This window comes from Taeniopygia guttata, chromosome 12 (assembly GCF_048771995.1).
Source record: "Taeniopygia guttata chromosome 12, bTaeGut7.mat, whole genome shotgun sequence".
In the NCBI taxonomy this organism is placed as follows: Eukaryota; Metazoa; Chordata; class Aves; order Passeriformes; family Estrildidae; genus Taeniopygia; species Taeniopygia guttata.
In genome coordinates, this window is record NC_133037.1 from 17,375,690 (window position 1) to 17,402,823 (window position 27,134).

Genomic DNA, 27,134 nt, shown 5'->3' on the forward strand with positions numbered 1-27,134 from the left:
ATTTTGTTATCACTTCAAGTAGGAAAAATGTTAGGAAGAGACAAGGGAAGATTATAATGGTGACTGATAATGTCAAATGCTTGATAAATGAGATTAATAAAAATATAAATTCCCGCAGTTGGAGGTCATGGGGTGTAAGAAGACACAGGTTTGAAACTGGCACTGCTGAGGAGACCCCAGTGACCAGGGAAGTGCTGCAGCTGGGTTCTGCTTCTTCCATTTCATCCAGTGCCCTTTAGTGGAGCTGAATTTTACACCCAGCTCCTGCCTCTGGAAAAATGTTTCCATTAAGTCCAGCTTATGGTAATTCTGCCCCAGTTTGTCCTGGCACTTGGAGAGGTGGCAGTGTCAGCCCAGGTGGGGTCAGAGTGGGATTGACCTCACCTGGATGGGCTGAGGGGCAGGGAAGGGGCTCAGCCTGTGCCCCCTCCAACTCTGGGTGCTTGAGAGAGCCTGGAAAAACTCCAGAGAGAGGGAACAGCTCTCTGCTGGTCCTGCATGGGAGGGCTTTGCCTTCCAGGAGTGTGTGCAGCTGGAGAAGAGGAGGCCCAGCCCCATTCCAAATATTCATGGAAAATGGCACAAGCTACATTGTGCTGAAAGCTGATGTGTTTCAGGGGTATTAATATTCTGTATTAAAAATCAATAAACCTTATTAGGCTTTTATTTTCTACTAAAGTGCCCAATACAAGCACTTATTTTAGTAAAACAGCTTTTCTCCTGGTGACTGAAATGAAAAGAAGTGTATAGTGTCTCCATGTACATCTATGGCTTTTTCCTGAGTCACAAAAGGCAGGTTTCACAATTTGGTCATAGCTATTGAGAACAGAAATGCATTTTTACAGGTTAATGCTGTGTTTCTTGTTAAAGATACACTGTCCCTGAAGGGTGGGATTTTTGATTATTTGAAAATTTGTTTATATCAGCTCTCCTAACTAAATAATGCATAGCTAGAGGAAAGGTTAGGACTTTTTAGAAATGTAAATTCCCCCATAAATAATGTCTTCCCCACCATGGTGTGAATCTTCTGGGCATTTCCTCTTTAGGTTTAAATCCCAGTTCTTTGCCTTTAAAAACATTCTGCTCTACAAAACACAGTGAAAAGTGTGGTGGAGCTTTTAAAGCCAAGATCCATTTTATTCAGTAGCTGCTTGGTTAATTAAACTGCTTCAGAATGGAGCTCAAGAAGCTCTTGGCTTTTAGAGAAGTTAAATAAAAGTTAAAGTTTTCCTTAGAAAATTTCTTTAGAAAAATTGAGTCCTGTGTAAGGTCTGTCCCCCTTATCCCCCAATTTTCTCAGGAACAGCTGAAATTTGTTTCCCTGTGGCGTAGTGATGTTGGGGACGACCTTGCTGCTGGCAGCTTTCCATTATTTCAGTTACACAGAACTTGAAAATACAGCTCTGTTTATCTCTTACCTCATCAGCCTTGCTTCTGCTTTGCATTTTAGCTTACCCTGTTACTTGGAAAAACAGTGGAAAACTGTAATTAATTCAGGGAGACTTGGTTGAAGTAGGTGTCTCATTTGGAATCTGCTGAGCAAAAGGAGGAAGCATTGGTAGTAATTAAGAAGATTTTATTTTCTGGTTCTGCAATAATTTCTGTTCAACTTACAGTGCCTCGGCTGTGTTTGCAGCATGTGCAAATGGAGGATTTGCCCAATCCCCTGCCATTAATAGTCTCTTATCCACTATCCTCTTTACCAGTCAGATAAAAGCATAAGGCTCCCATAATGTCTGTTTGTGTGGGATTAGGGAAGCAGTTTGGGAGGGGGGAATGTGTTTGTCTTAAGCATGAAAGTGATGCTATGCATATTCAAAATACAGCTGTAAAATGATCAATATTTAGTCACTTTTTGGAGCTTTCGGCTGTGTTTAACACCAGGGCTGTAAAGGATGATGTGGTTTCTAAGTGAGGAGCTTGCAGAGGGCAGGTTTGACCTGCAGGAACCATTTTCCTTGCAGCTTACAGGCTGTACACGGTGGTGCCCCGGCTGGTGAAGTTTGTGGATGTTCTGACCAACTGGTACGTCAGAATGAACCGCAGGAGGCTCAAGGTAGGGATCAGCTGCTGCACTCCTGCCCTGGCAACAAAGCCCTGGCAGTCCCTGGGAATGGCATTCATGGCAGCTCTGTGCAAGATCTTGGCTTTAAATGCTTTCACTTTGTGCCTGAGAGTGGCACAAAAATTAACTGTTCTTTCTCCTCTCTGCTTTGTGGGCAAAACCAGCCAAAATGCCCAATAATAACTTGCTCAGTGGAATTGACCAGCATTAATACAGTTTGGAAAACAAGTGTATTGTATTAAGATAGGAAACTTTTGAAGCCTATTGAAGTGCATTTCCTGATCCTAAAATGGCTATTTTTCTTGGTGAATTCTTCATTTAGGGCGAGAATGGGACTGAGGACTGCATTATGGCCTTGGAAACTTTGTTTAGTGTCTTGTTCTCCATGTGCAGACTCATGGTAAGGGAATTACACCCCACTCTCAACAGCACTTTAAAGCAGTTAATACAAAAGCATATTTGTGTAGCACAGTTCATTTTCCATCTTACCCTCTCTTTGCTTATCTACCCCATGGTAGTAAAAAGAAGGCCTGTATCACCTTATTGATAAGGACACATTATAATTTCTTCCCTGATGCCCAAAAATAACATTTAAATATTAGGCAGGAGGTAAATACGTAGTCTGAAATCCATTATTTATTTCAGTCTGCATTTTGAATAACATCCCAGTCGCAGACACTGTGTAAGCATTGTTTTTGCTGAACTGCCCTTATGTAATTCATGGTATTACTGATTTATAATGTCCAAGCAATAAAGGAAAGTGGTGATTTAATGCAACATTACAGGCACCGTATACTCCATTTATCACTGAGCTGATGTACCAGAATCTGAAAACACTCATTGATCCAGCCTCGGTCCAGGAGAAGAACACTGAGAGCATTCACTACCTCATGCTCCCCCAAGTCAGGTAAGAGGCAGCTATTAGGTGGCAAAGTTGGGGTTTGGTTGTTTGTTGGGGGATTTTTGTTCATTTTTGGGGATTTGTGGGTTTGGTTTATTTTATTTTATTTATTTATTTTTTATTTCACAGAACAGTGCTCCCTCACTTGTGTTTAAAACTGCATAATAAGAAATCAAACTGCTTTAATAAAATAAATATTCCTTTGTCTCTGAAAAAACTTTAGAATGCTAGTGAACGTGTTTTTTCTATGAGCACAGAATGTTTATATTTTGATTAAAATCTGATGAATTTTACTCTTTGCTGTAGGAGAACATTTCCTTTGCAGTACACTTCACACTCCACCCTCAGTTTTAGCTGGGAATTTTCCCTCCATATTTAGGCAGTAGATTTGTGTTAGCTTAAATGACTGGAGATATGAAGGAAAGCAATTAGTAGGAATGCATGTTCCCAATTCATAATATTTTCCTTTTGTGGGCAGGAATATCCTTTTTTACTCCTCAAACTGTGTGTTGGCTCAGAGCTGTAGTGCCTAACTGAAAGGCCCTAAAGGATCAGAGAGATCACTGGTATTGCAGTGGATTAAGTTCCTGCAGCACTGTCTGCTCTGAGTATCTGAAAATAAGAGAAAAAACGTCCCTTCAGCATTGCAGCTGAGTGTGAAAACCCTCAAGGACAGGGGACCTGACCTTGATGCTTTACAGTTTAAAAATTTAAGCCTTCTCTAATGGTGTATCTTTTTATGGCTGCTGCATGCTTTGAGGAGGGTGTATGGTCTTTGTGAGAGCTTTAATAATGAGAGTTACTGCAACAGGGAGCTGGAGATTGACATAATGATGGTGCTGATTTTCTGTTCCCTGGGCAAGTGCTGTGAAGAATATGTAATCAAGGAATGCCACCCTCATCAGGGAGCTGCCAGGAATAGGATTGGGCTCCTGTAGAATGGAGTCAGGGAAGGATGGAGAGCTCTTTGCAGGGACTCAGTTCAGGCATGGGTGTAGCACAAGCATTTAAAAGTGTCTTAGTCACTCTTCACTGCAGTTCATGCTGACTTGCTGCTGCATCATGCAAATGTGGGATGTATTTGAGACTTGCACCACTTTTCTCTGTGTGGCATTTTGTTGGGGTTTCTGTCTGTTACTAGTTGTGGAATTTATTGGATCCCAGTTGTCCCCTTGTAGAAAAAAGCCTTTTCAAACACAGAGTATTGTTGGAGTTTCACCTGGAGTTGCAAAGCACATCACTGCATTTACTTTGAAAATTTTCTGATACAGCATAAGGACAATATTGTAAATTAATAGAAAGAGACATTTTATGCAGTTACAGAAAATACCACTTTACCAGTATCAGGAGTGCAGATAAAGCTGAAGGACTTGGCCACTTTCACAGCTGAGCTTGACTCAGCACCTGTGTTAAAACCCCACCGAGGTCCTGCTTGGTTGCTCAGTGTCTGAATAGATGGGTTGCATTAAATTTTGTGGATTTGCATTCAGCCTTTGAAAAATACTCTTGTGTGTTGTGGCTCTGGAATGTGGTTCAGTGATATTAAAATGTCACATAATCCTGTATGAAGCTTTCTGGGAACAAAATATTCCATCTTGTAATTTCTACATTTCCAAGCTGTTGGAGGATTACCCTCAGGGACTGGCTTTTGGAAGAACAAAAGTTTCAAAAGAGGTAGAAGCAACTCAGAGCCTTAATGCTGCAATGGGCATATTTAAGTTGTAAGTTTTGCTTCACCAGCTCTGTTTTTCTGGCCAGGCCTTACTGGAGTTGTGGTTTTCATCCCAGTACTTCTGCTCCTTAGATTGCAGCAAGTATCTGTGTTCATTTAGTTTTATTCATATCTGTCTTTTTAACCAATACCTCTGCTCTTACTTTGATACCTGAGTGGTTTTAAAGGAGCTGCCCAGTTAGTGCATCTACTCAACAAATCAGGAAAAACACATTTTCATAATATTTCACTGCTTGTACATTTGAAACAAAACATAAATGTCAATTGCCTCAAAAAAAAAAAAAAAAAAAAAGGCCACAAATTCAACCCCAATTCTCTCTCCACCCCAACCCCAAAAAAACCCCAAACGGCAAAAAAACCCCAACCCTGCCTAGCCTCAAAATGGAAGGGTGTGAAAATTATTGACCCCAAAAAGATGTTAAAACTCTAAAACATCAAGCTCAAATATCTGCAGTTTCTGGAAAAGATAATAAATTGAGATCCAGTGAATTGTTGTTACAGGGAATTCATTGTTGCTAGAAGTACTCAATTTATAATATCTTTCTGCATCTTCTTATGATATTATTAATGTAAATTGTACTTTTTATTGGCTATTACTAGAATAGGTTGCATGACTCAATCCTCTGCACCTTGTGAGAGGTGCTAACAAAAGATGTAAAAATAGCTCTGCTATTTGTTTTCAGCAAGTTGTTTCCTCCTCATTTTCTCCACAAAGAGAGAGGAAAAGCCTGTTTGTTTGTTTTTCAAATTGCCCCTACCAGGGCGTAATTGAGTCTTGCAGGAAATGTCAGAGAAGGGGGTAAAATGTTTTCCATCTGCTCAAAGAGATGTGATGAAAAGGCAGCAATTATAACGTGTCCTTTCTAATCTAGGGAGGATCTCATCGACAAAAAAATTGAAAGTGCCGTTTCTTGTTTGCAGTCTGTGATTGAGCTGGGACGAGTGATCAGAGACAGAAAAACCATCCCAGTCAAGGTTAGAACTCCTCATATCTCCCTGGGAATATGTGACAGCATTGTAACTTTGGGATGAACCTGGGGAAACCGAGTAGTTAAGTTTCTGTTTTGTTTTGTTTTTTTTTTTTCTCCAGTATCCTTTGAAAGAAGTAGTAGTTATCCACCAGGATCCAGAGGCTCTGGAAAACATCAGGTCTTTAGAGAAGTATGTACTTGAGGTAAGAACATCATGTTTAAGGGGATTGTGTCTATTGGTTACCTGAACAACCTCCCCTGTTGACCATATTAACGTCTCACAGGTGAAATGAATTTCCAGGAGAGCTGTACTGAAAAGGATATTAATGGGAGATGTGCCAAAGTCAGTTTAGTGTTGAGAAATACTTACTCCTACAAACTGACCACATTGGACTGAGAGGCTGTTAGAATCTGACCTGTTTGCATTCTCTAAAGCCATGAAATCCATCATCAAGGATCAGTGACACAAAATTCTTGTTCTGTTCCCACTGACAGTACAGGATCTGAGGGGGTTTTCCCTTGTGGAGAAATGGTGTGGCCCTTATCCTGTGCTTGTTCTTTATCCTGTGCCTGTTCTTGGGAGCTTAAGAATTCTTTCTTCCCTTCAGTGAGGCATCTGTAACAGCACATCTGCTCATGTGCTTAAAATATGCCATCCTCTTATGGTTAAGTTGCCATTGCCAAGGTCAGCTGCTTTACCTTGTCAAAGAAAACAAAAATGTGCATCTTCCTAAAGAGGATCAGCTCACCTCACTTGTCTTGGTGAGGGTAGTCATGTCAGTCAGGGAATTCAGGAGGTGAAGCACAGGAGGACCTCTGAAACTTGTATTACGTTATAATTCCAGCAACATGAGCTTTCCCCAAGTCTAAATACATATCTGTGGAAAGTCTAAAAATTCTGCTGGGGGAATGAGCACTGGCTCAGGAAGTCACAGCTCGGTGCACAGGACCTCTTCATCAGTGCTGTATGCTGCTTGCTTTTAGTTACCATGGGAGTTAAATTCCTAAGAATTATTCACTAGAGGAATTTTAATTTAAAAAATAGTAATTGATTTGCAAGTGGGACTGTAAAGCTTTTCTGTCATGTTAACTTATTGATTATTGCTCTTAGACTTGGCAGTTATGATATCTCTCTTCAGAATTGCTGTTATTATTAATTATAATCATTTCAATATCTGAGTCTCTTCAACAGCAGAATTCTGTGAAATTTAGGCAAATGTCTGTCCCATGTTTTTGGATCTGAAAAATGGATTTTAAATTCTAGAGGTAGTTTTGAGGTAGATGAAGTTTGCTTCCTCAAATTACTTCCAAAAGAGTAGTTGCTAGAATTTGTTGTCAGCTTCTACAGCTAATGAAAAGTAACAAAAGAAGCTAACCATTTTTAAATTATTAACTAATTGGATTGTACATTAGTATGTTTTGATCTGTATTCCTTTGCTACTGCAGACAAAAGTGTCTCTTCTGGAGAGATGAGTTAAAACAAGCTCAGATGCCTTTGTGGAAGCACAAACACAAAGTACTGTCTATTGTCCTGGTTTTATTATGTGTCTTAAAATTCAACAAGCTGCTGCTGGAGCTTAGTGTGTGTTTTATTGTACTGCATGGCAATCAATCCTGTTGTTTACTGGATGGTGCAGAGCTAAAGAGGTCAGTGATTACAGGCAGGCTGGGCAGCATTGCTTGGGCTGCATTTGCAGCTTTTTTCATCAACCTCCTGCCTATTCAGAGCTTTAGAACCTTCAGTGATTGCCAGGAGTAAATTTGCAGATGCCAGAGGTAATGGGTAAGGAGAATTACACCATTTAATTTTATGTAGTTGCTGACAAAAGAATGTGGAAAATATACTTGTCAATTCTTCAGAAATTTCATTCATGGCTTTTGCAGAAGGAGCTGTAGTCTTTGATCTGCAGTGCTCCTCTCTCATCTTCAGAACACAGCAAGTAATTTAAATAAATGGATTTTAATATTAGAACTTGCCAGATTATAGAGTTGTCATGCAAAAATAGCCAAGCTCATGAAATGAAATAAACCCAGAAGGCTTTTAGCAACTGGACACAGTTGCATTTTGTTCATTTCTCTTTGAGGCCTTTTATAAGCCTAGGTCAGGACTTCCCAGCTGCTTCTAGGGAAAGATTTTCTCTGTAAATTTGACTCTGTGCACAGTCAGAATCTTGTTTCCATTCAAGCTTTGTATTCCCTCCAACCCCCAGCCCTGTGTAGGTCTGCTGTAAAACAGAAAATTGACTTCTCCATCAAACCCAGGAACCGAGCCTGTGACAGGGCTGAATTATCTGACAGGAGCTGTGGCTGGGGGGCCCAGCAGTTTTTCATTTCTTACACTATTACATAATGAGTACTTATTTTCCTTTTTAGGCTGCCTGCTTAGAAAGCCCAGCCTAGCTGAAGCACAGCATTTCTGACATTTCTGTCTCTGTTCTGAGGACTGGGCAAATGGCACCAGCTAAAGACTCTTGTACGTTTAGGCACTCCATGTACAGCTCTTCAGCTGTCATGGGAGGGGCTGCTTACCTCAGTATGTCCCCATGAGACTTGAAAGATATGTTAAGGAGCTAATTTTGAGTAATTAGGAAGATAAAATTAAGAATTATTTTAAGTCAAAGCTCTGAGACTGATGTAAACAAACCTAAGATAGAGACTTGCCTGTTTTTCTAAGACTCATTCTGGGTTTTTAAATGGATAATGTGTACGAAAAAATGATTTCCTAATCTAATTAGTACAGAAAACTTGTCCTGATGGAGTTGGCTTCTCTGATTTATCTAATCAGGCCCAAAGTAATTTTTCAATTTGTGCTATTTTTTGAATTATTATTTCTTTTCCCCCACGGCGCTGTAGTTTACAACTCATGGGCTCATTTCCAGCAGCACCCTATTGAAACTGAATTTCTGAAGTGCATAATTTTCATTAGATTTCCTAAAAGATGTATTAAATAAAATTAGATTCAGTTGTGTTCTTTGCTCCTCATGTCAGTAGGACTTCCTAGGAAATTAGGCTGCAGCTCAGAGGTTGTATTTAAGCATTATTTCTCAATCCAAATGTTTGGCTACTTGCTAGTCCTGTCATGCTGATGCTGCCATTTACTTCTGCTTCCTAAATGCCTTGGAGCAGCTTGTTTGCCAAGTGCACCTGGTGATGCTGTAGGATGGTGATGGGAGCTCACACCACCATCCAGTGGGCATTAAACACCAAATGCTCCAAGTGTTGGGCAGCCTGGCAGACAGAACCTGCTGGATTGCAGTGAAATGTACATGCAGGTCTGTGCCTCATGTTTTCCAGCCCCAGTCATGTCCCCCTTCAGCTGTCTTCTCTCCGAAGAGTTCCAGCCTTGGTCTTTCCTCATATGAAAATAATGTTGTCCTCTCAATCAGTTATGTAAAAATTCCCACAGCACCACTATGTTCCCCTCAGATATGGGAATAAAATCTGCACGTGCAACTCAGAAAAATGGGCACACACCTTCATGCAGTGTCTGGGGCCCCTCCTAAAGTCCATGCAGGTTTTATAAAGCTGTTTTGGCTGCAGGACACAGCCAGAAGCTTTTCTGCACAGTGAGGAGCTGGAATGAACAGGTAAGGAGGAGACAAAATGGGGCCATTTTGTACAGCCTCAACCGTGAAATGGTTGGTAATGATTTCCCTGGCTCTGTGTGTTCTGAAAGGACTGTTCCAGCAGAATTTGCTCTCCTTAGCTCTGCCAGGCCATTGGCTCCACCAGTGCGCACAGAGGGTTTAGCTCTTCGTGCAGTTGTGAGGGGGAGATCCAAAGGGCTGTTGAGTAGGGGCTGCTTTGAGGTGAGAGCTGCCTGTTATTAACAAAGAACAAAAAGGAGGCTGAGGGTGGGGATGGGCTCTGCTGCTGGGTGGGCTCAGGGTTGGCTTTGTCGACTCGATCTGTAGAGACAACCCGTGCAAACCTTGCAGCTTGCCCGTGCTGAGGGGCTGTGCTGTGTCCCTGCAGGAGCTGAACGTGCGGGCGCTGACGCTGTCTGCGGACAAGGGCAGGTTCGGCGTGCGGCTGCGGGCCGAGCCCGAGCACACCGTGCTGGGCCGCCGCCTCAAGGCCGCCTTCAAGCCCGTCATGGCTGCCATCAAGGAGCTCAGCAGCGAGCAGCTGGAGAGGTTCCAGCAGACAGGTCTGTAGCAGGACAGACCCCTCACGGATGGCAGGGTATCCTTCTGTGGGGCTAGGGCAGCTTAATGCTTCTCTCTTATTATCCCTCTTCAGCTGCTAGGAGGAGAAAATTTGCGGTTATTATTTTCTGGGTTTTTTTTGGCAAGAAAAGTTTAGAAATGTAGACACTGATTTTAAACTGTTCTCCTTTTAAACTGTTCCTTCCTATCAGAGATTCCTTTGATAATAGGAAAAAGTTCTTCCCCAGGGAGTGTCAACCACTGCTGGCTCCCCGGGGAATGGGCACAGCCCCGAGGCTCCCAGAGCTGCAGGAAGTTTGGACAGCGCTGCCAGGGATGCCCAGACTGGGATTGTTGGGGTGTTTTTGCAGGGTTGGACCCGGTCATCCCTGTGGGTCCCTTCCAGCTCAGGATGTTCTCTGATTTTAAGAGCTACTGTAAAGCCAAGATGAAGCAGAGAATAAGCTTTCTGTGAGACTGAATCAGATTGGAACTGTGTATTTGTGCAGTAGCTTTTATTCTAAAAGCATTCCTTCGATTCCAGAGTTACAAGTGGGTGTGAATTTTGCAGCTATATCTGTTCAGCAAACTGCTTAAATGGAAATTTGGAGTTGGTGGAGTATAGAGGTTATTTTTAAGTTTTATTCCATTCAGATGGTTCTACACAAACAGTTGCTGAAGTGCCTGTGTTTTAGTGAGCTCTGCTACCTGGAGAAGTGCTTGTATGAAAAATGGAAATGTGGGATAATTCACTGCTGCTTACTAGTGCTTAACTGCAGTTTGACTGCATTGCCAATATATACATTGCACGTGTTTGAAGTCTGAAACTTGGTTAAAGCTTTCTGAATTTAAAATCAGGGGTTTTACTTGGATGATAAGAGATGCTTTCCATCTGCCAACCCTGCAGGCAGCATTGTTGTTGAAGGACACGAACTCCATGGGGAAGATCTCCGTCTCATGTATCAGATGACAGAGGGATCTGCTCAGTTCGAGGCACACTCCGATGCTCAGGTATTTTATTGGGTATTTCCTCTCTTTCTTTTTTTCCTCAGGAAGCAATAGGAAAATGGTGAGGTAAAAGCTGGCTTGGGTTTGTTAGTTCAGGTAGTTCAGCACGTTCCAGGAGTGTGTGAATCCTGGAGCTGTTCAACACTCTCTCCACCATCATATTTTGTACGTGAGGAGCTCTCTGAAGGCATCCTGAGCTCCTGAGAGCGTTACTTCCACCTTGTTTCCAGTCTGTCACCTGTTCATCAATGTTTTGTGCATTTGCTCAGGTTTTGGTGCTGCTGGACGTGACACCAGACCAGTCCATGGTGGATGAAGGAGTTGCCCGGGAAGTGATCAATCGCATCCAGAAGCTTCGCAAGAAGGTGAGCAATCAGTGGGGTGGGACAAGGCATTTTCATTTCCTTTCCAGCAGTCTGGGCAATATGCAGAGACGGCATTTTTCATTAAACATGAAGCTCTGTATCATTTACTCCTCGTGTATGGCTTTCTGATTGGATTCCCTTGCAAGAGCTCTAAAGGATGAGAAAATTTTCATGGGATGTGTTATTTTGGAAAAGATCAGTGCAGTTAAGGCTGCATGAATCATAGACTCATAGAAAAGTCTGGGTTGGAAAGGACCTTTCTTCAGCATAAGACTGAAAAACTACACATTTTTACCAAAATAGATATTTTTTACATTATATGTATTTAAAAAATCATCTGTGTAGATTGTACATATGTATATACATATACACACCTATGTAGATTTATATATTTTAATGTTTTTACATATATAAAACTTGAGGATTTATTTCTGTATAAAATATAACCAGGAAGGATTGTGGTCATGAAAACCCTCCCATGTGTTACTGGATTTAAATTCAATTCTGTAATGACATAAAACTATAATTTATTTTCACTATAATGAATATCAATATACTTAATCTTGCCTAAACTCCAATGTTTTAAGATTCTTGATGTTTTTGTAGAAACATTGTTTTCTTCTAAGTCTTTTGTGGAAGCTTTTAACAACTGGTTGATAAATACGTTTTTTTTTTAACTTGACAAGTATTCCTCTCTTGGTGTGTGGTTTTGCTGTCAGTAATGGTGTGTGTGTGTGTGTCCTGCAGAGGAACCTGGTCCCCACAGATGAGATCACAGTGTACTACAGGGCCCTGCCAGAGGGGGAATACCTGGACACTGTCATCCAGCAACATGCTGAGTTCATTTTTGCCACAATAAAAGCAGACCTGAAGCCTTACCCGGTGCCTACCTCAAAGGAAGTTCTCATCCAGGAAACAACCCAAGTAAGGAGGAAAAGCATTGCTTGCACAGTTCATCTTACTTGCTTTTAACCCAACAAGCTGCTCCAATTAAAGAGTAATGGTGTCAATATTTATTTGTGGGAAAGAGCAGATATTGTTTTCTATTTATAATTTTCTGTATTAGTCTTTCTTGGTTTATAAAAGAAAGGAGTTGGATTCTGTATGTGTGGTGATTTTGAAAATCAAGTTGCTTGGATACCAAAGTAAATAAGTGAGGCAGTTGTTTGTCTGAACTTAATACACAGTTGTTTGTACTTGGATTAGTGTGTTGTTTGAACAGCCAAAATATTGTTGCTCTGATTTTCTTAGATTAATAGACTTTTGTATTAGAACTACTCCTTCGAGGCTAAATTTGGCTTCAGACCAACTTGTTTAATATTTAAGGATGTTTGTTCTTTTGCCTTGTGCTGCTGAAGTTGTCTGTTGTAAAAGTGTAGTTTCATATTTCAAATCAGCAGCAATTTCTGTTGTTTTCTTTGATTGCTTCTTCTGACATATTTGATGATAGTTTTGCCATGGTTTTACTGAAACTTACTCTATTCAAAAGGCATTCCTAGCAGCGCTGTGAATGAACTATTCTTCAATATAAATGTCCTGCTTCACCACAAAGATTAATTCACAGAAGAGTGTACGATCTATCAGACTTGAAATTTGATTTACAGAATGGCTGAGAAGGCAGGGAATAGCTGAAAGAAAAGGGCACATTTCATCCGTCTTAATAATGTGTGTAAAGGAAATGCTTTATAGTTATTAATGGCACATCTGAAGTTTTACAGATCAGAAACAAAGCCCTGTTTGGCCTTTTTTAAAACTAGCAGTTTCAAGTGACAGACAGGAGGAAACACTAAGTAAATACTGTGGTTGAGAAATCACTGAAAATCTTTAAGTACTTACTTGATACTTCTGATTGACAACATCAAACCTGAATTGGAATTTGGAAGCAGCTGGAAATACAGTGCTGGGAATCCCTCAAATCACCTGTACCTGAGCTTTAGTGCTGGTCACTGTTGCTTTCCATGAAAACTTTCATGCCTGTGCAAATATGGTTCCCCCCATGCTTATTTTTGCTCTTACCCATATCTAATTTAGTATATTTTAGTGAAGTAAACCATTGTGGAAAGATGAATATATTTGTTTAGTCATAAATAATGATCTGTGTGTAGAGATGAAATCCTTCCCTGACAGCAGGCACCTGACCTGGTTTTTATGGATAGAACTGATGGCTGTCATCTGGATGTCAGCAAAACCAGGCAGTCCTTTCTGTTGTGGAGATGAGCTAGTGTGTGACCCTGGGAGAGGTCTGTAGGTCAGGCCATGCATTTGCACAAATGTTGAATTTCCGACAGAGAAAATCTTAACTAGCACGTTCTGCCAGCCACTTCTGTGGGGCTGTTGATAGCTCAGTTTAGAGGAATGCAGTTGTCTCATTGTGGGCATCCAGCTGAGAGGGCCTCCTGCCACCTTAAAATCTTGGCAGGGAGAGTGTTTCAGGCAAAACCATGAGCAGGGAATTGGGCTTGTTCTTCTCTCTGGAGGAGGGAAGGCTCCAGGGAGAGCTCAGAGCCCCTTCCATTGCCTAAAGGGGCTCCAGGAGAGTTGGAGATGGACTTGAGGCAAGGGATGAAGTGACAGGACACAGGGAATGGCTTCCCACTGCCAGAGGGCAGGGATGGATGGGATATTGGGAAGGAATTGTTCCCTGGGAGGGTGGTGAGGCCCTGGCTCAGGGTGCCCAGAGCAGCTGTGGCTGGCCCTGGATCACTGGAAGTGTCCAGGGCTGGATTGGATGGAGTTTGGAGCAGCCTGGGATAGTGGAAGGTGTCCCTGCCCATGGCAGGAAGAGTGGGATGAGGTGGTCACCAAGGTAAAGCACCTTCCACCCAAGCCACTCCAGGATCCTATGAAATGCTGCCAGTCCAGTGTGCTGAGGGGGTGCAGTCTGTGTGTGGGGAAATGGAGGCACAAAAGAACAGAAGTCATGCACTTGTTCATCATTATTTTATTTTAAGGAGTCTCAGTTACAGAGTCATAGAATGGGTTGGGTTTGGGAGTGGACCTTGAAGATCATGTAGTTCCATGAGGTTTTCCATGTAGAAAACCTCCTTGTGAAGGAGCTCTGTGCCTGCTGCTGCCTTTTCTGTGCTTATGGGCTGGATGTGCCTCTGAACTGTTTGTCACACACTTAGACTTCAAAATAGATGTTGCAGAGAGAAACAGATGACTGAGATCCCAGTGCAACTGTCAAGTGCCCCTTGGAGGTTTCTGTTGCTGGGCCTGCAGAGATGGATTGCTTAGGGCAGGTGCTTGACTCTGTGTTCTGCTGCAGCTCCTTTGTCATCGAGAGCAGTGACATGAGAAAGCCCTTCCTGAGAAACCCTTTTATGTGAGTGTGTCAGTTAAATCAGCTGTGGCAGGATCATTACACCAAATTTCTGGAAGTTATTCAGAGGAGTAACAGGAGTCTGCCTAATGTTGACTATATGTGAGGACTGGAAGAAAAATGCACTCTGTTCTTTTTACATTTATTGTGATTACATATTGTGATTACACTGCTTCTGGGAAATTATCTTGGATCAATTTTTGATACAAGGCTTTAATTCTGAGCTCCTTTCCCAAAGACTTGCTCCAAGCCACAAAAAAGAAAAAAAAAAAGCAGCTTCTTAGAAACTATTGGGGCGGAAAAGCAGGTACTTGAAAAATGAATATTGAGTTGTTGGTAGTATGGATAAACAAAGAATGGCATTTGTTGCTGCATAAGTGTTTTTCCCTACTTTGTAATAGGACTTCAGTAAAGAATGATACTTCCAAATTTGTCTGTCACCCTTTGGACTGTATCTCTTTCCAAACACCATATCTAAATTTATAAAATGGCTTTAATGGTCTTTTAGTACCAAATGTTCATATGGGTGATTTCTGGATCTTTTTTGGAAGACCCATGTTGGATTTCCTGAAGTGCCTCCAGGTCTGACAGGGTCATTTGTACCTCCTGGGGAGATACTCAAAGGCTGGTGGTACCAAGGCAGCTGTGACCCAGAGTTCTCAGTGGTCCCCAGGGATAGTGGAGCCTTCTCCAGGCAGTGACTGAGAGCAGGGCCCTGGTCAGTACTCTGAATTTCTCTGGGAGAGTGTTCCTCTCAGGCAGATTTGCTTTGGGATTGTATTTTGGGAGGGCGTTATCACGGCTCATCGCTTGTGAAAATCAAGCTGTTTATTCCCTGCTTTCCTGACATCTGGTACAGGCAGACTCATGTCTGAAGCACTGTCACTGAAGGAAAATGTAGGAAAAATCCCTATTTTATGGTAAATCGCATTTAATATAGCAAGGCAAGATCTTAGTGTTGTTTATTGAAGGAAAATATTTTGTTGTGTTCATTTAATAAGCAATATTAAAATAATGCTAATCTCTCTCTTTCCCCAGCTGAAGGGATCAGAGCTGGAAATCACACTGGTCAGAGGAGGGGTGTGCCAGTCTGTTGGCCCAGCCTGTGCCTATGTCAACCTCAAAGTTTGTGTTAATGGGACAGAGCAAGGTAGGAGCAAACATCCCCAGCGTGGTTTCTCAGGGCTGTTGTAGGGGAGAGTTTGGAAATGGTGTGGTGAATGCTGGAGCCTGAATTCATTTGAAAGATGGTGCAGTCTCTCCTCCAACAGGAGCTTGAAATAGTTCTTGAAAATAAGTGTATTCAAAGCAAAACCACACCTGTCCATGATTTCTTCAGAGGGAAACGCTCCTGTGGGCACAGGAGTTGTTACTCCTGCTCCAGGGAGAGTTTGTGTTTGAGTATCTTTGTGGGGAGTGCACTCTCTGAATTTGGGGCTGTGCTGGAGAATCTGTAATTACTGCTGTATGTAGCACTGTGCAGGAGGTGAGGCCTGGATGTGGAGGAGATTGTTTCAAAAGCTTACATGTGAAATACAGAGATAAAAAGCATACTTAAAACTAGATAATGGCCTGTGTCTTGGGCAGTGGACAGGGGTGCAGTGGTGTTGTTACAAGGGTGAGTTGTATATTAAGAACAGAGAAAACTAAATGCACTTGGGAAGTTTTTCTTGCATGTATTGACAGTTTATGTATGGAAATAAGTGTTCTTTGTTGGACATGGTCACAGAGCTGCACCGTGAGTGAGAATGAATCCAGCTGGAAAAGCTGGTGACCTCTCAGAGGACGCAGTCTGTCAGCTTTTAACCAATATAATACTGAGTGGTACTTTAGTAACACACAAATGAGACTGCCTTGTTAATAAAAGCAAATATAACTTCTACACTATAAATCTGAAGTACACATCAGTCTGTTTCTCCATTTTCTTTCCCCTTTCCCACTAAAAAAAATTGGGAAGATGCAGTGTTGCCAGTTTTAAATTGGCTTAGAAACTCACTGGAAGTAATTAGCATCATTAGAAAATCATTAGAACTTGGATATCACTTCCAAACTGCATTTTAATTTCTTAATTTTGGTTTTAGATGGTGTGTTGCTGCTGGAAAATCCAAAAGGAGATAATACCTTGAACTTCACTGGACTTGTAGATGCTGTCTCCTGCATTTTTGGTCTTAAAAATTCCAAACTGACAGTTTTTAATGGAAACACAGGTAAATTGAGCATGACAAGGAAAATTGAAAGTCTTTCTAGCACCAGCTAGGAGTCATTTACTGTATAATTATTTACTGTGTAATTTATATCTATCTATCTAGCTATATCAAATTGACAAGAAAATGGGTAAGGAAATATTCCATTTTATAATACTTAGCTTCTGAGACTTTGTTTATAGTCACATAAACATGTTTCCAAAAGCTGCTGCTAAATGGTGCTCATCTATTATCTTGCTTCCATTGCAGTTCTCATCAGGACAAAATGTGATTTATTTCAGTGTTTCCACTGGGCCCAGGCTATGCTGGAGCTTGATGGCGAGCTGCCATCAGCCTTTCCATGCTTTCTTTTCCTTAATGCCTCAGTAGGCAGGGTGAGAACTTAAGCTGAATGCAAACTGTGATCTGTAGAAGAAAAATGTTGCCTTTCCACCCTGGAGAACCTTGAGGAGCTCTGCATTTCTTTTTTTTAGAAAAACCTATTGGAATATTTTTGCAGCCTGAACTTTGTTAAGGCATAAGAATGTAGAAAAAAACCCAAAACACTATAAAAATGGTAATTGGATGGCTGAAAAACATTTTATTAGTGTTTTTTTCATGGAAATATTACTGAAGCACATCTGAGGGGGAGGTACTTGACTTGGCTGATTTGGGGTGCCCCCAGGGCTGCTGAGGATCACCAGTTCATGTCCAACAATGACATCCATAAAGAAATAGTCTTTGTGTCACTGTTGCCATCTCAGTCCTTAGTTTCCTTACTGTCATGTCCTGAGAATACTTCTAGGAGGATTTTGGGAGTTTTCCATCTGGTGTTATCCATTAGCTCCCTGTGATAAATCTTTCAGGTTGTGCTCAGCTCAGCTGAACAGTCCTGTCATGCAAAAGGATTAATCTTTGCTTTCAGTCAGAGGGGATTTAGGGGAAATCCTTCAGTATCTCCCTCAAGTTCCAGTTGTGTTTTGAAGAAGGAAATGGTTTTCCTTGAAATCCTTTTCCAAGTAGGAGGGATAACAGTGTGGTCTGTGCCTGCAGAGTGGGGGTCTGTACTTGTACTGTTAATTGTCACCACAGGTAGTAAAAGATGACATGCAAAAGGCCCAGAAGAGTTGGGAAACTCCTATCTCATTAAGTTTAGAAGTAGCTTGACTCCATATTTGGGTTTTTCTGCCATTTATAGGACAAAAAGATGCAGCACAAGTCCATTGATGCTGATGTCCTAAAGGGAAGTGGTGGAGAAGGTTGAAACCTTCCCCCTTCCTCTGCTGTAGTAACAAAGGCTTTAGTCCTTTCCTTTCTGTGTCACTTTTGCTCCTTAGGAATCATTTTGGGACTTACATCTTGGCATACTGATTTTCACCTTTCAGTATGTGTCAGTGGTCTGGGCAGAGCAGGTATTTTTCCCTGCCCACTTATTAACCATATGGAAATTCCTTTGGAAAGATGAGGTCATCAAATTGGCTTTTGTGGCAGTGTGTCACATCTCAAACAAGTATTGGTCAGCAGATGTGGCACCCTGGGGAGTCACAGCTCAAGGCTTGTGCCAGGAAAACAGTCCTGAAAGGTGTCAGAGAACAGAACCAGAATTCCAGTGTTTGCTTTGGATACAATCCATCTGCTTTTGTGTGGGTAACCTCAGGTGAGGTCTCACAGTGACTCCAGGGCCTCTGGAGGTGAGCAGGGGCTGGAATCAGCTGCTGTGTCCAAGAGGAATTGCACAGACAGATAATTTCTGAATAGCTCCCACGTGTGTTAATAAAATTGGGACCAAATAAAACCATATTTCTGGCTCCTCGTTCCTTCCCTGTGGTTTCCAGGGCTGTCCACTGGACTTGCAGTAATTTATTATCTTGTTCTCTAATTGTAATGAAGGTTTCCTTAGGGTTGTGCTGTGGCAGTTCTTGTATTAAGGGAAACTCAGATGGGTCCTGTCCTTGCTTTTCAGTGCAGCATTTGGAATAATGGGATAAACATTTCCTCCCCAACTGTGTGTCATGGTATTTTGAGTAACTGCACACCCCAAACAAGGCTCTGGGATTTGTGCTGACTTTCAGAAACTGAAAATAGAATTTCTCTCTTTCTACATTAAAAAAAAAAAAAGAACCTGGCTCAAGTCAGATGGTAAAAAAAAAGTTATAGATAACTTTTTTTCCTGTAGACTACTGAAAACTCTATGCTTCTTGTTTGGGAAGCTTGTAGACTTGTACTCAGCTTTCATGGAAGTAGCCCATAATGAAAAAGATGTATTTAAAACACTTTCAATGTGTTTATGGGAAGAAATGCATCTGTAGATCACATAGAGCTTAAAAAAATGGAGGGGCCAGGAAGGCGGGGCAAAAATGCCCCTACAAAATTTTTGATCCATGCCTTATTTCATCTTTACGATTTTCAGCTGGCTGGTTTTTTTAATCTTCAAATTTTAAAAGGCTGTGAGGCTGTAAGGTATCTTAGGGGAGAGCATTAGCACTTAAACCCCAGTTGCAGGGAGAACTGCCTTTTAAAGTGATTTTGTTGAGTACTTGTAATACCTGCTTGCCTTGAAGTGTATTGATATCTAGGAAAACGGATCCATTTTGTCTTACTCTTATGAGAGGGTTCTGTGAGCAGACTTCTCTGACAGCCCTGTGCCTGAGCTCTTCTCTGGGAAATGTCAGTGCTCCTGGAATGCCAAAGGCTAATTTGTTAATTGGGTAAACCCCCATTACTGCAGCTTGTGCCTCCTTGCCCTGCATGGATCCATGGGGATGCTGCCAACTGGGGAATGGCAAACTGGGAGTTACTGGGGCCAAGTGTTCCCAGCTCTGTCACCCCCTCTGCTGTCTCCCCATGGCCTGAAATGGTGCTGATGCAGGAAGAACATGCCCCTGGCTCCCTTCTATTGGATGGAATCTTTGTAATTCCTCTCCTGTTGTTAATTCAGTTGTTTTCTTGCTTTCCTGAAAATAAAACCAAAGGCAAATCCCCTTCCTGTGCTTGAGACAGGCCAGAGCAGTGCTTGGCTTTTGGGTTTTTTTTTTTTCTTTAAACTGTTACAAATTTAGATACAAATACATAAAGGTTGAGATTTAAAATACACATTTGAGAATCAGGTGCAGCCTGAGGTCTTTTTGCTTCCTTGAGCAGTCTTGTAAACGTTCCCAGTGCATCTCACTCTATTCTGTGGCACTTGACAGAATTTTGAGAGCTTTTAGCTCAGTAGTGATTACTGTTCATCTTTTTGTGGAGTTAAGTTTTTTGAGGATTTAGGGCTTTTTTGGGGGGTGCTGTGTGGTTAGTTTAGGGTTTTTTTTTATTTGTAAGTTTATAAACCTACAAAATATATACATTTATAAATTATTCCCCTTGAGATTCTTTCAGGTGAACTGATAGAAAATGAGCTTTGTACAGCTTAGGCTCCCTGACATGTGAATAGGTGCTGTGGAATGAAAACCTGTTGTCTGGAGCTGACAGGTGTCCCTGTTCCATATGTACAGGAACACACAGTTCTGACAAGAAATTAAATGCATCAACTCTCCCTGGATTTGATTTCTGGAGCTCTTTGCAGCAGGGAGTGATGTTATTCCTGTGTATCTTTAATACCACGCCCATCAGTGGATCTGTTTGACCTCAAGGCTCAGGTAGTGCTGCAGAATTCATTTTTGTCACAGAAACCTCATCAACTTCTCCTCCCAGCTCTTCCATGGATTACTTCTGATGTCCTTGGAGACAGGGCTCCTGGTTTGGGTCTGGCCTTCCCCCAGTCTCTCCATCTGCCTGGCTGGAGTCATGTGCTGGATCATGAGCTGTGCTGGCATTACACCCAGATTCTCCTGTAGGGGGCTTTATTCATGAGCCATTACTTGAATTTTTTTTGTTTGTTTTTTCTGGATTTTAATATATTTAATATTAATAAATATCCCAATGTTGCATAGTAACACATTCCCAGTGCTGTTTTGGCCAGGGAAGTCTGGGTGCAAGCAAAGATCACAGCTTTTCATGTAATGAGATAGGAATGGTTGGCTTGGGTGAATAATTTCTTGCTTGTTTGAAGTTAGCTAACTATTATTATAGCCTAAGTCACTATGTGCATAAGAAATGTTATATAGGAGCTAATTTCCATAGCAAACTAAGCACCCCCTTTGTGTTATTATGAAAACCAAATATTTCTGCACAAATTCAGTTTTTCCAACAGAGAAGCTCTTTCTGGAGGGCTGGTGAGAGAGGAGACACTGCTGCAGTGGGGGCAGGAGTGAAACAGCCTCCTTGTCAGTCCTGGGTTCCCTGACTGGTGTCACTTTCTGTTGCAGAGCTGATCAACCAGACAGACCTGCTGGGCCTCAGTGGGAAGACTCTGCATGTGACAGCAGGGTCAGCCCCTGCCCTGCCCAGCTCCCCCAGTGCCCTGCTCTGCCAGTACATCAACTTGCAGCTGATCAATGCAAAGCCACAAGGTATGTGGGCTGCTGGGCTGCTCCTTCACAGCCTGGGCTTGCTGCCATGCAAGTTCTGCTGCACAGGTGTAGGTTTTCATTGGTACATGGGGATTTTGTTTATTTTTTTCCGAGTGTGTACTTTCTGATAAAAACAACATTTATACTTCGCTTTTCTTCCTCTTCTCCTAAGAGAAAAAGGAGAGCCAGTTTGAGATAAGGGGCAGCAGTTAAACATGAGCCCCTGGGCATTGTTTCCCTGTTTCTGACCATCAGCTCACCTGTGTAGCTTATTGTAAAAGGCTGAGCCTAAAACAGACCAAATTTGAATGAAGAGCCAGCTCTTTACCAGGACATTGGAAACAGCCTGTGAAACATTTCATTTAAAAGCCAAATGAATTGTATTATTCGCCTTTTCAGGGGTATAAATATATATGTGTGTGTAGTTCTGTTTCCCACCTGCTAATCTGGCACTCTTAAAGCTCATGTGGGAGCAGCTGAGTTGTTTTAGTAACTTGCCTTGCTGTGAGCCCTTTCTGACATTACTGAGAGCTTGCAGGAACCAAAAATGTGGTTTTTACAGGGGATTTTATCATCAGTAGATGCTTGGTGAGCTTCTGCACACAGTGTTTTCTATGTCTTGTTGAAATATTTCATGTTTCCCAGACTCTGTTATCCTGTTGACCCATGTAAAGAAGTTTTCTTCTGTTGGTCAAGCTGTCAGTCATCACTTACATTTCTGGTTCTATAATTTGTGAATTTGGTGACTGTCTATAGGTTGGTATTGCTAATTTGTCTCTCAGTACCATGAAGAAATAAAGGTGAAATGGAAGAAGAAAACCTGAATTTCAATTTACCCAGATAAAGGAAGTAATTTCATTTCTTACCAATAGTGACTCAGCTGTTCTGTCTTGTCCAGAATGCCAGAAAGGAACAGTGGGAACTCTCCTAATGGAAAACCCTGTTGGTCAGAATGGATTAACCTACAAAGGTCTTCTGCATGAGACAGCAAAAGTTTTTGGGCTCAGAAGCAGGAGGCTAAAGTTGTTCCTGGATGAAGCACTAACTCATGGTAAGCACAAAGCTTTGGTTTGCTCATCTGAGGATCCTTGGTATTTGTTGTTGAGAAGCAGCTCATGTAACCCAAGATCCAGTTTAATTACTAAATCCACATTATTCTCACACTGGATTGTAATTTTGCCCAGTAATTCAATATTAGCATAGTAAAATCCTTTAAGCAAACATACAGATGTAGAAGTTCTAAGCTTTAATGCATTCCCTTCATGAAATGGCCAAGGCAAGTTATTGTGAAAGTTTTTTCCTCCTGCAGTAAAGGTCACTCAGCAGTGGGAATGGCAGTGCCCTGCTGAGTGACTGAATAGTGAATCTCCTCCTGGAACTTGGTCTACAATAGGAATATTTTAAGGATCTGTTCAAACTTTTAACATTATATTGTTGCATTGTCTTGGAGAATTGGAGTTGCTGGCAAAGAGTGTTGGATCTCTGTTAGAGCAGTCTGGGTGGGTCAGACTCAGTGGGGCACAGCCATTTGGGGTACCTGGGAAGCAGGAAGCTTCAGCACCTGCTCAAAGGTTTGAAATGCTAAAGAACCCCCCAAAACCACTGACAGATGGGAAACAAAAATCTCTGATTCATGAGGAAGGTGTGACTGAAGCCTGAGCCACCTGTGGTGCTGAAAAATTGGACCAGAGTGATTTGGGACTTCTTTTGATAGCAAGAATGGATTGCAAACTACATGGTAAAAACCTAGACAGCTCCAAACAGGAATTCCTGTATTCAGGAGAATTCAGCTCTCTGAATGAAATGATGCTAAGGATTCTGTCTGCAGTGTGTCACAGTGACGTGGTTTACAACCTGTTTGGGAGGGATCCATGACATTTATTGGATTATCACATGTTACCTTGTCCAGAAGTTGGACATCTGCTCAAACTGCCCATCTCAGGTGGGCTGAGCTTCCTCAGGAGGTGCTGTCAGTGGGAGGGCAGGAGAGGGCAGCTATGGTGCAGCTGCTGAGAGCTGGTGTCACTCAGCTGCCCATGAGGATTCAGGTGGGATACGTGGAAGTCTGAGCAAGGAGGGGTGGGGGGCTTTGTTGTGAAGTTTTGGCTGCTTGTTTTTTTTTGTTTGTTTGTTTGGGTTTTTTTTGGTTTTTTGTTTTTTTTTTTTTTTTTTTTTGTTTAATTTTTACTTCATATGACCTGGAGTATATTTATTCAAAAGCCATTTTTGTAATTCAAATGGATTTTCAGATGTTGGTGGAACTTTCTAGTGATAGTTTCTGCAAATGCCAAAAATAATGTGCTGAGTGGTGTTAACAGGGAGCTGGAGCCTGGAGTGTTTCAGCACGAGGGGTAAAAACCGAGAAGATGAACCACACTTGGTTTGCATGAACTGAAAGGTATTTTTGTGTGCAGCCTTGCCCACCTGGGGATTCAGGCACTCAGGAGCAAGGGATGTTAGGCACAGTTCCTCTTTGGTTCAGCACCAGATGATTCTGTTCAGACACTGAAATAACCACTGTAGGAAACTGCAGAGCTTTGAAAGAGGCAAGGAGCTGACAGGACAGGAAAATCTACAGACAGGCAAAACAGCTTTTAAAGCTCAGTTGAAGTGAGAATTTTTAAAATGCCTTCATGTGAAAGGGAAATAGGTTAAATCACTGGAACATTTGTAGCATGGATTCTCTAGAACTGTTTAAACTTTAATTAAAGTGTATGAAGTTACAATTCACAGTGATGTGAAAGATGAGATTTGATAACTCTTCCAAGGCCAAAACAACAGATTTGGTCTCTTTGAAACTCAGAACACAGAGATCTTGGCCCCAGAGGTTTATTTGTGCAGCTAATGCCTTGTAGCCACACTTCTGCTATCTCAGATTTAATTCTCAGCATTCACCTCCTTGAATAACACTTTTTAAGTTTAAGCACTGGCATAGATGTATTTTATCTTCACATCTCTTTGTATGACAAATCAGTGCTGCATATAAAACACTTTGATGCCTCTAGAAAACATTAGGTCAATTAGTGTTTATCTATATTGTTGCAGCTTTGTAATCCCCTATTCATCTTCTGATCAATCTCTTCAAGGTCTTACCTTCAGAACAACAAAGTTCAGTCTCTTGAGTAGGTTTTCTGTGGTTTATTCTAAAAATAAAAATGTATTTGCTGTTAACAGTTTGAAACGTTTGATGAAAATAACCCACAAATTGGAAGGTTGGTGCCTGTTCAATAAAAAGGAAAAAACAATCAGGTACTGGAAAATGAGTTATTGGTTTTGAAGAAGTTATTTTTATAAATATTGTCGGTCCAGGCAGTTGGGCATCTGCTGTCTATTGCACAGAAACTCACCAGCTTTTCAGAAACAAGCATGGTTTTCACTCCGCTTTGTAATGTTGGAAAATATTACAAAAATAAATGTCCAGGTGGTGAGTGTTGCTTATTCCTGAGCTGGAGAGACAGAGGTTCCAGGTACCTGATTGTTCCCCACTGGGGATGGTGGGGACACTTCACGTGCTCCCTGCAAAGCCCTTCCATGGAGCCATTGGCACAGAAAGGCAGGTGTCCCTACAGTCGGTTGATAAATTACATTTCCAGTTTTTAAAACTAATTGTTGTGATAAATACTGTTGGAAATAGGTTCATGTAAGTTCCTCATTTTTCAGGATCTTAAAAATAAATATGTAATAAGAGACTTGGAGACCTAAGTTCATAATTTGCTTGGCTGCTTCTGCAGACCAGACTCTTACATCCTGATGGAACATGTTCCTGGGAAGGAAGGTTAGTAGGGAATAAAGCCCTATTTGCTGAATTGGATTATAGCTCTGTGGATAGATATTCAGCTGCTTAAAGGGTAGTATTACAATGGAAGAGAACTCCTGAAAAAATGTCGTGATCCATGAGGACTTCTCAGTTCTCTAACAGATGGCTTTTAAAATCAGTGCAGATTCTGTGTGTTTAGTCTAAAAATGAAACATTTTTCAAAGCAGGGTGGGGCAGGGTGCTGCAAAAGGGCTCCTCCTGAAAACCCCCAGCCAGTCTGGGTGTTATTAATGTGTCCTTTGTGCTTACACTGGTGCCAGATCTTTATATGATCTTGTATTTGCTGGGGTTGTCAGCAGGGTTCCGGGGGCAGTGACACCGTGACCCAGTCAGTCCTTGTTAATCTGGGTTCCACCAGTGTTCCTGTGCTTACACCTGCCAAGTTTCTTATCACTCTGAACTTTCTTAGTGCAGAGGCTTCAGGGGTGTTTGATACTGGGGTGACTTTTGTTCCAAGGCTGGACTTCCCAGTATTCCAAACACTCTGCTCTCAGTGGGGCAGCTGATGGGTGCTGAAAGCAAAGTCAGCAAGCACCAAGTTTTTCTTGAGAAAAACCTGACATTTCACAATGTAATAGTGAAAGATTTCCAGCTCCTGCAAGCTCTGCAGGTGTCTTTCCCTAGACACAAGTGGGATTACTCTGTGTTTGTGTTTATCGAGTAATTACACCCCCTGAGTGAGCCTGCTGGAAGCGTTCTCTGTCCTTCAGAGGTTTGTTGGGACTTTATCCTGTTCCAAACTCTCTGCATGTAGTGGTGAGAAGACTTAGGGAATTTTCCTGTATGGTAAGAAAGGCTTCAGGCATACTCAGCAAGATTCCAGCAGTAGTTTTTTAGCAGATATTGGTACAATCCTTGCTTTACATATGAACTGTTTATGAGGGACTCTGGCTTCCAGTACATTGTGTTGTACTGTTCATATTGACTTCATATCACAGTGTTAAGAGTTTTCTGAGCTAGTTTGCTGCACTGTCAGGATGTGAGAGCTGTGGGCTGATGTAGACTTTCAAAAAGTTCTACTTTGGAACATAAAACAGGCTCTCCTACTCTTGCAGGGACACTTCTGACATGTGGTGACTCTTCCTTTCGTGCCCTTGGCTTTAACGGAAGGGAATTTTGAGCTGAGCAGTTTCTATTCCAGTCCCATTGTTGTGAAACCAGCAAAAATGTCTGAATAAAGCAAATTAAAAAAAATAATAGTTCTCTTGGTAAGCAAGAGCACTAACTGTTTTTTCTCTCTTCTTTCCTTCATTCAGAGATCACAAAGGACGTTTCTATGAAGAACCTGAACATGAAGACCCTCTATGTTCATGTCATACCCACCACAGCTGAATGTTGAGAATTCCAGATTTATGACCTTGTAGACTTTTTTCCACAGAAGATGAAGTCAAAGGAAATTATTATGCTTTTAGATGAACATCCAAGTTGTGTATGGTACTTTTAACATCTCTAGTGGCACAGAGGATGTTTTCTACCAGTGCATGTCTAATATGCTGCTCTTTGGTTTCAAATACAATGTATTTCCATTATGTTATCTTAATATGCTGTAAAAGCTGTTCAGAAACCTTAGATATCTATGCAGTAATTTGCCTGAGAGAAATGGGACTTGTACCTCAGTGATGCTGTTCTCTGCCTGTACTTTGTGCAGAGGGCATCTTTTCTAAACCATGGGTTACCTACAAGGCTCTCTGATATATATCCACCTTCCCACAACAGCTTTGTAACTTATTTAAGGGTTATCTGGATTTGTTCATTCATACTCGCTGGGTTTTCATCAAGTGTGCGGCTGTTGGTTTCAAATACTCCCTAATTTCAACATTTGGAACAATAAATTTGCTTCATCTCCTGACTCTTGCTTCCCTGAGTTCAGAGTACTTTGCTTCCTCAGGATTTCTGAAGAAGACACCTCTTAGAGCTCCATATGGATCAGGAGCAGCCAGACACCTGAGATGTGACAGTGCTGAGCACCCGTGGCTGTTTGGATTGTAGTGCTGACAGGTTTGGGGGGTTGTGATGCAGAAGCAGTTTCAGCCTGAAAACAGTTTGGGTTTTAGTTTTTGTAATACCCAATAGAGCTTGTCAGTGTGTCAGTGTTCACTTGTGTACCTGCTGGCAGGGGAAGGAAGAGCCCACCTTTGGCAGTGCTGGGGGTGTTTCTGCCTGGTTCAGCTGGA

General features: G+C 41.7%; 1 protein-coding gene across 3 annotated transcripts in view; it reads left to right on the forward strand.

The window, feature by feature from the left end:
* IARS1 (isoleucyl-tRNA synthetase 1) overlaps positions 1-26,809 on the forward strand; it is a 93,517-nt gene extending 66,708 nt beyond the window's left edge. For 2 of the 3 annotated variants that reach the window (XM_041718881.2, XM_030283417.4), the window contains exons 22-34: positions 1,965-2,056; positions 2,388-2,465; positions 2,851-2,972; positions 5,571-5,673; positions 5,789-5,872; positions 9,645-9,819; positions 10,725-10,828; positions 11,095-11,190; positions 11,938-12,114; positions 15,551-15,662; positions 16,594-16,719; positions 21,000-21,143; positions 22,042-22,361. In XM_041718881.2, coding sequence (XP_041574815.2) covers positions 1,965-2,056; positions 2,388-2,465; positions 2,851-2,972; positions 5,571-5,673; positions 5,789-5,872; positions 9,645-9,819; positions 10,725-10,828; positions 11,095-11,190; positions 11,938-12,114; positions 15,551-15,662; positions 16,594-16,719; positions 21,000-21,143; positions 22,042-22,346 — 1,718 coding nt within the window. In that variant the 3' untranslated portion in view covers positions 22,347-22,361. Of the gene's footprint in view, positions 1-1,964; positions 2,057-2,387; positions 2,466-2,850; positions 2,973-5,570; positions 5,674-5,788; positions 5,873-9,644; positions 9,820-10,724; positions 10,829-11,094; positions 11,191-11,937; positions 12,115-15,550; positions 15,663-16,593; positions 16,720-20,999; positions 21,144-22,041; positions 22,362-26,216 lie in introns of those variants that run through there. The other variant, XM_041718882.2, reaches the window with a different exon arrangement.
* Positions 26,810-27,134: the final 325 nt, after the last annotated feature.